Below are 14,520 nucleotides of genomic sequence, written 5' to 3'. Positions count from 1 at the left end.
AGAGTGGATTAAGCTTAAAATTTATTTGAATTTTTTACCCTAATTGCAATGTTTAGTGCAGTTTAACATTTTTTCCACATATTCACTTTTTAACCCAAAATTTTTGAATTTGGTGGCAATTAATGTATTTAAAGATAGTTTAAATTAATTTAAGTGTGAAATAGAAAATATTGGGCTTTACCAATGGCTTGGGTAGTTATAATCAAAATTAAAGAGTTTATTTAAAAGTTATTTGAGCCTTTATCCAAAAAATGTATATTTTGGTTTAATTTCACGTTAATTATATTTAATTGAGTTAAAATTAACGTAGGACTGTGTTTTGGCAGTGTACATTTAGGTTATAAAATGAGTTTAAATGTCTACTTCACCTTAATTGCAATTATTAGTGGAGTTTTCGATTCTCATTTTACGCTAAAGTTTTGATTTTTGCGCCTATTAAGGTACTTTGGAGTAGAGAGCTGCAACTCCGTGGAAGAACTCCGAAACCCGCTGGGTTCCGCGTTTAAGCGATGGGAACTCCAGGAGTTGGAAATGTTTTTCTGAGATAAAATTGGAGTTGGGTGGCATTGGAAGTTTTCGTGTGCGGAGTTGGGAGGCACTGGGAATAGTGATATTTATAATTGCGGAGTTGGGAGGCAATGGAAAATAATCTTAAAACATGGAAATCTACGGAGTTGGAAAACTTAAGTCTGCTAAGTGGTAGGGCTCCAATTTAAAAGCGGACTTTAGCGTTGTTTGTCTTTTGAAGCTTCGTACGAAATTCTTTTTTCACCCTTAACCCCACGTGACACGCCCCCTCAGTGAGTCTCTCACACAATGGGGCCGCGGGCGCTTTCCTTTTCTCTTAACCCCATTGACAAGAGTCTCCTTTCTAGCTTTGAGGCATATTAAAGTAAGGCAGTAGGCATATTGGCAGGCACAACTAATAACAGAATGAACTCTAGTGTTAGTATTTCTTGATTCGTGAAGTTTGTGGACTTGTCCTTTAAAATAGCATTTGCGAAGCGAATCAGTCCGATTTTAATTAAGTAGCTAATTTAAGAAACTAAGCGTAAAATATGACTCAGTGACAACGCGTAGCGCCTTTTCCCCAAATCTTAAGTTTTAATGTCTAGAAGAATTTTATGAGTAAATATTATTCCTTATTTGAAAATCATAATTTATAAGCACTCGTGATATCAATCTCAGGCCAAGTTTGAAAGAAAACTAATGAGCTACACGTTTTACTTGAACTTTCTATTTTTCCAATTCTAAAGAGTAAAGAAATCTTCCAAAGACTAGAAACTAGAAAGGTTTTAATGGACGAAGTTAGAAGGAGTTGGGAGGAGTTTAAGAAATTTTAATTTCCATGGAAGGAATTGGGAGGTGTTTAAGAAATTTTATTTTTCATGGAAGGAGTTGGGAGGAGTTTAAGAAATTTTAATTTTCATGGAAGGAGTTGGGAGGAGTTTTACATTTCGCTTGGCGGAGTTCTGCGGAGTTGAAACTTTTGATTATGGCATTGGGAGGAATTGGAGTCATTGTTGTGTATCGCCTTGGAGTTGGAAGGAGTTGGAGGTTAATATTTTCATTTTGCAGCTCTCTACTTTGGAGATAATTTAAATGAGCTTATGTGTGAAAGAGAAAACATGGGGCTTTACCAACGGCTTGGGTAGATACAATCTTAATCAAGAACATCATTTAACAGTTATCTGAGTTTTCATCCAAAAAAATGTATATTTTGGTTTAATTTCACGTTAATTACACTTAATAGCGTTGAAATTAACTGGTCAGTGCTCATTAAGCTTATAAAATGACTTTTAATAAATAATTCACCTTAACTCTAATGTTGAGAGGAGTTTTTTTATTATTTCCAACACATTGCGTTCAATTTTTATCATATCCTGTGCTAGGTTTGTGGTAAAGATTATCTATACAATATGTTAATGAATGATGTTATTCTATAGTTTAGCTTGAATACCAGTAATTAAATCAAATACCTATACAATTCATAGCAATTTAAACCAATAAACAAACGGCAATGTGGACTGTGGAAATAGCAAACAACGCAACCCTCCGTTAAATTCTAACGTGGTTACATTGAGACTATCTGTGATGTAAACATGACAATTATTTGACTAATTAATTTATATAACGACACTGTCCTCCTGGATTAACCAGCACAACTGATACTTATGAATTAAACAATCCACTGTTGGTAACAAATAGTTTATAAAATGATAACGTAACATCACAGTATGACTGATTCAATAGGATCAAAATTGTTTTAACGAATAATCTGGTCCTCTACATTGGTTTAGTTTCAGGAATTATACCACACACCTGAGTTTAACAAATAATGAAACCGTTTATACCTGTCCTCAAATGAGAATGTTGAATTAACTGCGCTAACGTAAACACCACTCTTTTAACTGCCGTAGGGAAAACACATTGAAAATTTTGTCATCTTTCCTGTAATATTTTGAAGTTGAATTCTTCACAGGGTGAAAACACTACCCTTGATTTCTAAACCATAATGATTTGGATAGATATGCCATTTTTTACTTAAAACTAGACGCGCCAACAAACTGTCATGAGTACAGTATTAAGTAACGTAAAACCTAGGCCCTGGGGTTGGGATTTGTAGCATGAATCGATGCAGACTACGTATTTTGTAATTCCAAAACAGAGCTGGAAATTAGCTTTCTTATAATCTTTAAAAGGAAAGACACTATAAACACTATATTACATAGACAAACTAAAATACAACTTAAGCCTTGGCCGTAAAGAACGTCGAAAAGCTTACTTTAAATGATATAAAAACCTCTATTAACTGTAGTTATTTACCTGAATTACTTTTCTAGACGAAAATTCGACCTGATAACGACGTATTTCTTATTACGGGTGCTACAGTTAATTAGAAAATACATATAAAGGTGCTCAAGCTCGGATGAAATACCATAGTAATTTGTTAGCGTCTACTGCAAAGAAATTAGGAAAATCAGCAAGAAAGCCAAAATTTGCAATATGTCAACGTAACTTGTTGGCACCCACAAACCTAGGCGCTTCTAGTTGTCAACGAGAACGAAATGAAGAAATAGGTTTAAGCGCGCTATAAGGTTAGGCTGACTTCTGACGCAAAAGTACTTTTTTGATGTACTTTGTTAATTAGTTAAAGTACAATACTTAGACTTCGATAATTAAAAACTCGAAACATGTAAGTTTCTCATTTAAAAAATGCTTGTTAATTTAGAAGTATTCCGAAAACTAACTTCGCTATAGTTTTTCCGTATGGCCTGTCTCAATTGCCTTAAAAAACCGAAAAATTTTTAATGCTTTTTCTATGGGACACTAACCCTAAAAACTGTGAATTTTCCTTTAACATTACGGAAGGGTGTCAAGTCATGATCGACTAAACTAATAATTAAATTATTTAACGTTAGTTCTCTCGTAACTTTGTTTAATGTTATAGAAACTGCAACGCCAAGGGTCCAAGGCTTTCCGACTCCGAGCAACGCGCCTGCGAAAATGACGTCGCCACGTGAGTCGGACGTGACGGGCATAGTGACGGGCGTGATCGAGACCGAGTGGAAGGTTCTTCCATTTCGAATCTAGCCAATGGGAGTGCATCGGCATTTCGGCGGGAATTTCTCAATTTTCTCGTAGGCAACGCGTGGAGCGACGCTTGTCACGTGTGTCTGTGTTGCTCATCTCTCTCTCTTTGTCATCACTAGGCTACTAGCTCGGGATGAGAATTCGAGGCGAAAGGTACATTATTTGTGGGCGCTGAACACCGTTATCGGCTTATTTTCAGTTAAAAAAAAGAACCCGATAAACTAGAATCATTAATTACTTTATAATTAATAAAAATTAATTACCGGACTACTTGCGTATACAATACTAGGTATTTACAAATAATTCAACTTTATTTACGCAATAAAATTTTAAAACTCGGAAAAACAATAAATTTTACCGAGCTCCGACGACTAGTTTCGCATCTTACAGATGCATCATCAGGTCTAAATTAAGGGGCGAGATTTTCTATCACAAATTAACAATAATCACGTGGTTCCATAAAGGTCGGGGATTTTTCTATTCCAAAGTTCAATAATATAGCTACCCGGACCGTCGTCTCGGTTTAGAGCTTGTAGTTTTTTACGTTTTTTATAAATTTCAAATGATTCGCGTACATTAAGTTTAATGTAGTTGTCAAACATCGCAATGTTTTTTATATTAATAAAATCAATTGTATGGTCAGGGTGTTTGGTGATGTGTTCTGCCAATGCTGAAGAGTAATCCTTATTATTTTTGACGTCATTTTTGTGTTCGTTAACTCTAAATTTAAATTGCGTTTGGTTTGACCTATATATGCATGGTCACAGGAACATGTTATTTGGTAGATGCCAAATTTGTTCGAGATTGGGATCGGGTCTTTCAAAGAACCTATCGAATTTTGAATTTTTCCTACTGGTTTGAATATAGGTTTTATACCGCTTTGGCTGAACACATTACCAATCAATTCAGAAGTATGTTTATAATATGGGAGTACAATCATTTGTTTAGGCTTAATTTCTCTAGGAAGTCTTGTTTTACTGTAAATCTTGTTACGGATGGATATCCGGTCGATGCTTCTAATTAAGGTGTCTTCGTTGAAACCTCGATCTTTTGCAATGGCTTTTATCATGCGGATTTCTTTATTGAGACATTCTTGGTCAGAGCAAATCAATGTCGCTCTATTGATGTAGGAATGAAACGCTGTAAGTTTTTGGGACAGAGGATGGTTGGAATCCTTGTGGGGGGGCATTGCAACGGAGAATGGTTTTCTGAAGACAGAGGTGCTAATTACGTTGTCAGATTTATTAATTAGTATGTCAAGGAAGGGTAATTCGTTGTTATGTTCCTTTTCCACCGTGAATTGGATACACTGATCAATGTTGTTCAGATAATTTAGGAATGTTTCGATGTCTGACGTTTGATGTTGCCAAATTGCTAGGATGTCATCGACATAGCGTTTCCAGAAGTTGATTTTAAATGGGGAATTGAGTAACGCAATTTTTTCCAATTTGTTGATGTAAATGTCACAAAGGAGAGGTGATAGCGGACTCCCCATCGCTAAGCCTATCCTTTGGGAATATATTTTTGAATTCGCCATGAAGAACGGGTTGACGATGCAAATCTCAACTAATGTGATTAGATCTGTCTTCTCGATTATATGAACTTGTTCCATGGTTAATCTTTCTCGGAGTGCTGTAATTGCACCTTCAATAGGCACACTGGTAAACATTGCAACTACATCAAAGGACACCAACGTATCCTTAGGTTTAATTTCAATTTTGTTCAATTCACTTAACAGTTCATTAGCATTTTTAAGAGTATGGTCATGTTTATCAGTTAAAAAAGTGAGTTTTTTAGTTAAGAATTTCGCAATTTTGTGAGTAGGGGAATTAATACTGTCCACGATCGGTCTGAATTTCAAGGTCGGCTTATGAATTTTTGGAAGTGCGTACATCCTAGGGGTTGTGAAATGCGTGGCGATTAATTGTTTCTTGGTTTTTTCCTCAAGGGAGATACAGGCTTTCACTGTTCTTTTAACTTTGTCTTGAAAGGTGAACAGGGGGTCGCGTTTTAGTTCTTTATAGGTTAAAGTATCAGCTAGTAAATCATTGACTCCTTTAACATAGTCCATTTTATCAAGTAAGACAATGCATCCGCCCTTGTCTGCTCTTGTGATCACCAGATTTTTATTACGTTTCAACTCAGTTAAGGCTATGTATTCGCTCCTTTTTATGTTTCTTATAGGTTTAACTGGTTTGTTCAGGATGTCAATACATGCACTACGTAATTTAGTTTTTAAAGATAAGTCAGTTATTTGATTAATGCCCACTTCAATATCGGTTATTAGTTCCTCTCTGTTTAGGCCTTTGTTTGAAATAGCGAAATTCAATCCCTTTTCCAACACTTTCATCTGTGTTGGATCGATTTGTAAACTTGATTTATTGATGATTTTTGGATTGGTTAAGAGTTTTAATTGTTCAGGAGACAATAAGTCATTAGAAGTTACGTTTGGTTTTGGTTTCTCAGCTAACAGTTTGTTAAATTTTAAATTTAAATTGCTAATGATATGTAGATTATTAGTAGCTAATTTTTCCCATCGTTCGTTTGATTCCCAAAGTTTTGAAAAATTATTGTCACTTACGGCGTTTAAATTCGGATTGTATTGTAGGTGAAATTTGTACGTCTCACTTTCTAATACTGCTATGTCCCGACGTTTGCGTTGGATTATGCTGATGAGTATTTTTGTTCTAGTATACTTGATATAACGTTTACTTCTAAAATCCTTTTGGTTACACTTCACTGATATGAACTTTGGAATGATAGAATTTCTTTTACACTTTACTAGGAAGTTCAGTTGAGAGAGTTCCTTTGCGAGTTTCAATCTTAGCTTCCAAAATTTTTTAGTCACGTTTCCCGTTTGAGGATGATACATTATAATTAATAAAAATTAATTACCGGACTACTTGCGTATACAATACTAGGTATTTACAAATAATTCAACTTTATTTACGCAATAAAATTTTAAAACTCGGAAAAACAATAAATTTTACCGAGCTCCGACGACTAGTTTCGCATCTTACAGATGCATCATCAGGTCTAAATTAAGGGGCGAGATTTTCTATCACAAATTAACAATCATCACGTGGTTCCATAAAGGTCGGGGATTTTTCTATTCCAAAGTTCAATAATATAGCTACCCGGACCGTCGTCTCGGTTTAGAGCTTGTAGTTTTTTACGTTTTTTATAAATTTCAAATGATTCGCGTACATTAAGTTTAATGTAGTTGTCAAACATCGCAATGTTTTTTATATTAATAAAATCAATTGTATGGTCAGGGTGTTTGGTGATGTGTTCTGCCAATGCTGAAGAGTAATCCTTATTATTTTTGACGTCATTTTTGTGTTCGTTAACTCTAAATTTAAATTGCGTTTGGTTTGACCTATATATGCATGGTCACAGGAACATGTTATTTGGTAGATGCCAAATTTGTTCGAGATTGGGATCGGGTCTTTCAAAGAACCTATCGAATTTTGAATTTTTCCTACTGGTTTGAATATAGGTTTTATACCGCTTTGGCTGAACACATTACCAATCAATTCAGAAGTATGTTTATAATATGGGAGTACAATCATTTGTTTAGGCTTAATTTCTCTAGGAAGTCTTGTTTTACTGTAAATCTTGTTACGGATGGATATCCGGTCGATGCTTCTAATTAAGGTGTCTTCGTTGAAACCTCGATCTTTTGCAATGGCTTTTATCATGCGGATTTCTTTATTGAGACATTCTTGGTCAGAGCAAATCAATGTCGCTCTATTGATGTAGGAATGAAACGCTGTAAGTTTTTGGGACAGAGGATGGTTGGAATCCTTGTGGGGGGGCATTGCAACGGAGAATGGTTTTCTGAAGACAGAGGTGCTAATTACGTTGTCAGATTTATTAATTAGTATGTCAAGGAAGGGTAATTCGTTGCTATGTTCCTTTTCCACCGTGAATTGGATACACTGATCAATGTTGTTCAGATAATTTAGGAATTTTTCGATGTCTGACGTTTGATGTTGCCAAATTGCTAGGATGTCATCGACATAGCGTTTCCAGAAGTTGATTTTAAATGGGGAATTGAGTAACGCAATTTTTTCCAATTTGTTGATGTAAATGTCACAAAGGAGAGGTGATAGCGGACTCCCCATCGCTAAGCCTATCCTTTGGGAATATATTTTTGAATTCGCCATGAAGAACGGGTTGACGATGCAAATCTCAACTAATGTGATTAGATCTGTCTTCTCGATTATATGAACTTGTTCCATGGTTAATCTTTCTCGGAGTGCTGTAATTGCACCTTCAATAGGCACACTGGTAAACATTGCAACTACATCAAAGGACACCAACGTATCCTTAGGTTTAATTTCAATTTTGTTCAATTCACTTAACAGTTCATTAGCATTTTTAAGAGTATGGTCATGTTTATCAGTTAAAAAAGTGAGTTTTTTAGTTAAGAATTTCGCAATTTTGTGAGTAGGGGAATTAATACTGTCCACGATCGGTCTGAATTTCAAGGTCGGCTTATGAATTTTTGGAAGTGCGTACATCCTAGGGGTTGTGAAATGCGTGGCGATTAATTGTTTCTTGGTTTTTTCCTCAAGGGAGATACAGGCTTTCACTGTTCTTTTAACTTTGTCTTGAAAGGTGAACAGGGGGTCGCGTTTTAGTTCTTTATAGGTTAAAGTATCAGCTAGTAAATCATTGACTCCTTTAACATAGTCCATTTTATCAAGTAAGACAATGCATCCGCCCTTGTCTGCTCTTGTGATCACCAGATTTTTATTACGTTTCAACTCAGTTAAGGCTATGTATTCGCTCCTTTTTATGTTTCTTATAGGTTTAACTGGTTTGTTCAGGATGTCAATACATGCACTACGTAATTTAGTTTTTAAAGATAAGTCAGTTATTTGATTAATGCCCACTTCAATATCGGTTATTAGTTCCTCTCTGTTTAGGCCTTTGTTTGAAATAGCGAAATTCAATCCCTTTTCCAACACTTTCATCTGTGTTGGATCGATTTGTAAACTTGATTTATTGATGATTTTTGGATTGGTTAAGAGTTTTAATTGTTCAGGAGACAATAAGTCATTAGAAGTTACGTTTGGTTTTGGTTTCTCAGCTAACAGTTTGTTAAATTTTAAATTTAAATTGCTAATGATATGTAGATTATTAGTAGCTAATTTTTCCCATCGTTCGTTTGATTCCCAAAGTTTTGAAAAATTATTGTCACTTACGGCGTTTAAATTCGGATTGTATTGTAGGTGAAATTTGTACGTCTCACTTTCTAATACTGCTATGTCCCGACGTTTGCGTTGGATTATGCTGATGAGTATTTTTGTTCTAGTATACTTGATATAACGTTTACTTCTAAAATCCTTTTGGTTACACTTCACTGATATGAACTTTGGAATGATAGAATTTCTTTTACACTTTACTAGGAAGTTCAGTTGAGAGAGTTCCTTTGCGAGTTTCAATCTTAGCTTCCAAAATTTTTTAGTCACGTTTCCCGTTTGAGGATGATACATTATAATTAATAAAAATTAATTACCGGACTACTTGCGTATACAATACTAGGTATTTACAAATAATTCAACTTTATTTACGCAATAAAATTTTAAAACTCGGAAAAACAATAAATTTTACCGAGCTCCGACGACTAGTTTCGCATCTTACAGATGCATCATCAGGTCTAAATTAAGGGGCGAGATTTTCTATCACAAATTAACAATCATCACGTGGTTCCATAAAGGTCGGGGATTTTTCTATTCCAAAGTTCAATAATATAGCTACCCGGACCGTCGTCTCGGTTTAGAGCTTGTAGTTTTTTACGTTTTTTATAAATTTCAAATGATTCGCGTACATTAAGTTTAATGTAGTTGTCAAACATCGCAATGTTTTTTATATTAATAAAATCAATTGTATGGTCAGGGTGTTTGGTGATGTGTTCTGCCAATGCTGAAGAGTAATCCTTATTATTTTTGACGTCATTTTTGTGTTCGTTAACTCTAAATTTTAAATTGCGTTTGGTTTGACCTATATATGCATGGTCACAGGAACATGTTATTTGGTAGATGCCAAATTTGTTCGAGATTGGGATCGGGTCTTTCAAAGAACCTATCGAATTTTGAATTTTTCCTACTGGTTTGAATATAGGTTTTATACCGCTTTGGCTGAACACATTACCAATCAATTCAGAAGTATGTTTATAATATGGGAGTACAATCATTTGTTTAGGCTTAATTTCTCTAGGAAGTCTTGTTTTACTGTAAATCTTGTTACGGATGGATATCCGGTCGATGCTTCTAATTAAGGTGTCTTCGTTGAAACCTCGATCTTTTGCAATGGCTTTTATCATGCGGATTTCTTTATTGAGACATTCTTGGTCAGAGCAAATCAATGTCGCTCTATTGCGAAATTCTTAACTAAAAAACTCACTTTTTTAACTGATAAACATGACCATACTCTTAAAAATGCTAATGAACTGTTAAGTGAATTGAACAAAATTGAAATTAAACCTAAGGATACGTTGGTGTCCTTTGATGTAGTTGCAATGTTTACCAGTGTGCCTATTGAAGGTGCAATTACAGCACTCCGAGAAAGATTAACCATGGAACAAGTTCATATAATCGAGAAGACAGATCTAATCACATTAGTTGTGATTTGCATCGTCAACCCGTTCTTCATGGCGAATTCAAAAATATATTCCCAAAGGATAGGCTTAGCGATGGGGAGTCCGCTATCACCTCTCCTTTGTGACATTTACATCAACAAATTGGAAAAAATTGCGTTACTCAATTCCCCATTTAAAATCAACTTCTGGAAACGCTATGTCGATGACATCCTAGCAATTTGGCAACATCAAACGTCAGACATCGAAAAATTCCTAAATTATCTGAACAACATTGATCAGTGTATCCAATTCACGGTGGAAAAGGAACATAACAACGAATTACCCTTCCTTGACATACTAATTAATAAATCTGACAACGTAATTAGCACCTCTGTCTTCAGAAAACCATTCTCCGTTGCAATGCCCCCCCACAAGGATTCCAACCATCCTCTGTCCCAAAAACTTACAGCGTTTCATTCCTACATCAATAGAGCGACATTGATTTGCTCTGACCAAGAATGTCTCAATAAAGAAATCCGCATGATAAAAGCCATTGCAAAAGATCGAGGTTTCAACGAAGACACCTTAATTAGAAGCATCGACCGGATATCCATCCGTAACAAGATTTACAGTAAAACAAGACTTCCTAGAGAAATTAAGCCTAAACAAATGATTGTACTCCCATATTATAAACATACTTCTGAATTGATTGGTAATGTGTTCAGCCAAAGCGGTATAAAACCTATATTCAAACCAGTAGGAAAAATTCAAAATTCGATAGGTTCTTTGAAAGACCCGATCCCAATCTCGAACAAATTTGGCATCTACCAAATAACATGTTCCTGTGACCATGCATATATAGGTCAAACCAAACGCAATTTAAATTTAGAGTTAACGAACACAAAAATGACGTCAAAAATAATAAGGATTACTCTTCAGCATTGGCAGAACACATCACCAAACACCCTGACCATACAATTGATTTTATTAATATAAAAAACATTGCGATGTTTGACAACTACATTAAACTTAATGTACGCGAATCATTTGAAATTTATAAAAAACGTAAAAAACTACAAGCTCTAAACCGAGACGACGGTCCGGGTAGCTATATTATTGAACTTTGGAATAGAAAAATCCCCGACCTTTATGGAACCACGTGATGATTGTTAATTTGTGATAGAAAATCTCGCCCCTTAATTTAGACCTGATGATGCATCTGTAAGATGCGAAACTAGTCGTCGGAGCTCGGTAAAATTTATTGTTTTTCCGAGTTTTAAAATTTTATTGCGTAAATAAAGTTGAATTATTTGTAAATACCTAGCATTAATTACTGACTAATTTCTTATATTATTTTACTCTCTCTTTGAAATAGAAATGGAGCAACCACAAACTTGGTATACTTATTTGGAAACGCTTTTGGAGCGCAGTAAAATCTATTATAGAATTCTATGTAAAAGAATCGCGCAGATAAAAGTACAAACCAACTTGGGGAAACAACCGGAAAGTTTCCAAGGGAAAATGAGAGAATATCAAATAGAAGGATACGAATGGCTTCTTACGCTGTACGATATGGGAATGAGTGGCATCTTAGCCGACGAAATGGGTTTTGGAAACACCATCCAAGCTATTGCCTTAATTGCCCGTTTAGTGGAAAGAAATGAAAATGGACCCTTTTTGGTCGTTTCTCCATTATCGACCCATAGTAAATGGTTATGCGAATGTAAAAGGTTCGCTCCTAGCGTTAGAACAATTTTTTTTCATGGGCGTAAACGAGATTTAAGATTTGAAATGAAACAAATTCGTGGGAGTCACGTCGTCATAACGAATTTTGACTTCATTATAAAACGTTTGCTGAGTCGCGTTGAATGGAGACTTATAATAGTTTGTGAAGGACCATGTTTGAATGATCCAGACCGCGTATTCATCGAGTAATATTATTACTTGTCCCTTTCATCTCGTCAAATTTCAGGTTCTAACTGGGTGTCGTTTAAAATTTTTAGAGCGCTTAAAACGTACAAATGCGAGAGTAGGCTTCTCTTGAGTGGGACGCCTCTTCCAAACAATGTCGTCGACTTGGTGTCAATTTTGGAATTACTGTTGTCAAATACTTTTGACGATCTCCACGTGTAAGTTCTACAAATTGGTGGGAATTTTGCCCGTGATAAATGACGGACAATGTTTAAAAAGATCCGAAAACTTTCGATAGGTCTTCGTTAACGTTTAAAAAATTTCATTGAAATAGATTTGAATCTCTGTTGGACGCGGCTGCCACCGTCGAGGGAGATGGAGCGATACTTGCCCGGCGAGAACGTGAACATCGCGTTATGATTTCAATCTCTACTCAGGCAATTTTTACTCCGTCGAACCAAATCCGATGTGAACATAAATTTACCACCAAAAAAAGAAGTTATCGTTTACACTCGTATGAGCCCTTTGCAAGCAGAGTATTACCAAGCCACTCTGGAAAATAGCATTGCAAAGGTGTTAGGAGTCAATAAAGAGTCTCATGTCAATCTTCAGGAATTAGAAAGACCGTGCCATACAGAGATAAACTTTAAAACATTCTGCGCAATTGACGATTCTTATGAAGAGGAAAAAATGAAAAGGGTGTTCATAGAAACTATGGAAAATGTTAAAAGGTATGATTTTTTAAACTTTTTTAACGCACAAACAACTCCAATTATAGGCCGATACTTGGTGGCATTTAAGTAGGCAATTCTCTAACTTGTTTCTGTTAGTTTCGTCGAACTTTTCGAACAAGTTTTTCGATCACCAATTCCAATTTTGTAACATTTCGAACTTGGTTCATTGTTTGCGAGAAATGTTACCATTACGGTCTTTTAAAACCTCATTCAATCGAATATTCCACTACTTTAAAATAACAAAAAATTTTAAGCCAAATTTGACCCCAATTGGCTTTGTCTCTCGATCACCTGACTCGGTCATCTTAATTGTTAATTTTATCTTTGGTTTTTAAATCTTTTCGATCGAGCTCATCTTGAAATCAAACTGGTATAAGTTTAACGAAAACAAGCAATCGATTTCGAAATAGGTTTAAGCGCGCTATAAAGTTATTCTGACTTCTGACCCAAAAGTACTATTTTGATGTACTTTGTTAATTAGTTGAAGTACAATACTGAGACTTCGATAATTAAAAATCGAAACAGGTAAGTTTCTCATTTAAAAAATGCTTGTTAATTTAGAAGTATTCCGAAAACTAACTTCGCTATAGTTTTTCCGTATGGCCTGTCTCAATTGCCTTAAAAAACCGATATTTTTTTAATGCTTTTTCTATGGGACGCTAACCCTTAAAACTGTGAATTTTCCTTTAACATTACGCAAAGGTGTCAAGTTTATCCACAAGGGCCTACCGGCCCTGTAAAATTATAAATTATTTCCTTACAAAGTTTTTACTTTCGCGCGTTTTAGAGGTTCGGAAAAGTATTGGTCCGACCCTGGTTGGCAGGCTGGGCGTCCCTTCTACCCCATTTTTAGCCACATCGTAGTATCCGATGAGGCTCTTAGTTTGACCCGAGCCGTAGTAGTAGTAGTAGTAGTAGTAGTAGTAGTAGTAGTACATGTGGCCGGAGTTTTCGCTTTCGTTATCGTTATTTTTTGGCTTAAAAGGAACTCCACATTACCACAACCCACCCATAGGGGTAACTGGGCTCGGTAAGAGATTAAATTTTAATTAAATTTTTTTTCGGATCGCAGCCGGGAATCGAACCCGGGTCGTTGGCGTGGTAAGCAAAGATTCTACCATTGAGCCATAGAGACTTGATAGAAACCCCGAGATTTTTATTATTTATTTTCATCTCTAAAATGTCGGGGTGATGTGGGGTGGGGTACCTCTTAATCTGTGGGGTCGGATACTTATGAATTTGTATGTTTAGGGTTTTTATATTTATTTTCTTTTTATTTATGTGCTAATTAAATAGATAACGATTTTCCCCTTTTCGTTCTCGTTCGGTAGCTATCGCCATCTATGTTATGATTGACTGGAACGTTTTGGCGGTTAATTCAAATGTGGGTTTAGATAGCGTAATGCGTTTGATCATTTTAGCATTGCTAAAGGTAATTCGAGGGGATAATCACTAAAATGGGTAATCACTATAACTGAACTTGTATCTTTGGGATCGGATACTTCTGAACTTGTATCTTTGGGGTCGGATACTTCTGAACTTGAATCATTGTGGTCGGGTACTTCTGAACTTGAATCTTTGGGGTCGGATACTTCTGAACTTGAATCATTGGGGTCGGGTACTTCTGAACTTGAATCTTTGGGGTCGGATACTTCTGAACTTGAATCTTTGGGGTCGGGTACTTCTGAACTT

At 35.6% G+C, this 14,520-nt stretch overlaps 1 protein-coding gene and 1 long non-coding RNA gene across 5 annotated transcripts in view; one reads left to right on the top strand and one right to left on the bottom strand.

The window, feature by feature from the left end:
* The window catches only part of LOC149662123 (uncharacterized), a 421,496-nt gene that overhangs the window by 102,539 nt on the left and 304,437 nt on the right, over positions 1-14,520 (top strand). The gene's annotated exons all lie outside the window — the stretch shown is intronic.
* LOC149662134 (uncharacterized) lies at positions 4,208-6,466 on the bottom strand. The gene has a single exon (XM_089842265.1). The coding sequence runs from the start codon at positions 6,464-6,466 to the stop codon at positions 4,208-4,210; it is 2,259 nt and encodes a 752-aa protein (XP_089698391.1).

The sequence above is a fragment of the Phalangium opilio genome, unplaced genomic scaffold (genome assembly GCF_054372755.1).
Source record: "Phalangium opilio isolate 3A_F unplaced genomic scaffold, DU_Popi_V2 ptg000063l_1, whole genome shotgun sequence".
Classification (NCBI taxonomy): Eukaryota; Metazoa; Arthropoda; class Arachnida; order Opiliones; family Phalangiidae; genus Phalangium; species Phalangium opilio.
The sequence above is the reverse complement of the archived record's forward strand: the minus strand, read 5'-3'. Positions and strand labels throughout refer to the sequence as shown.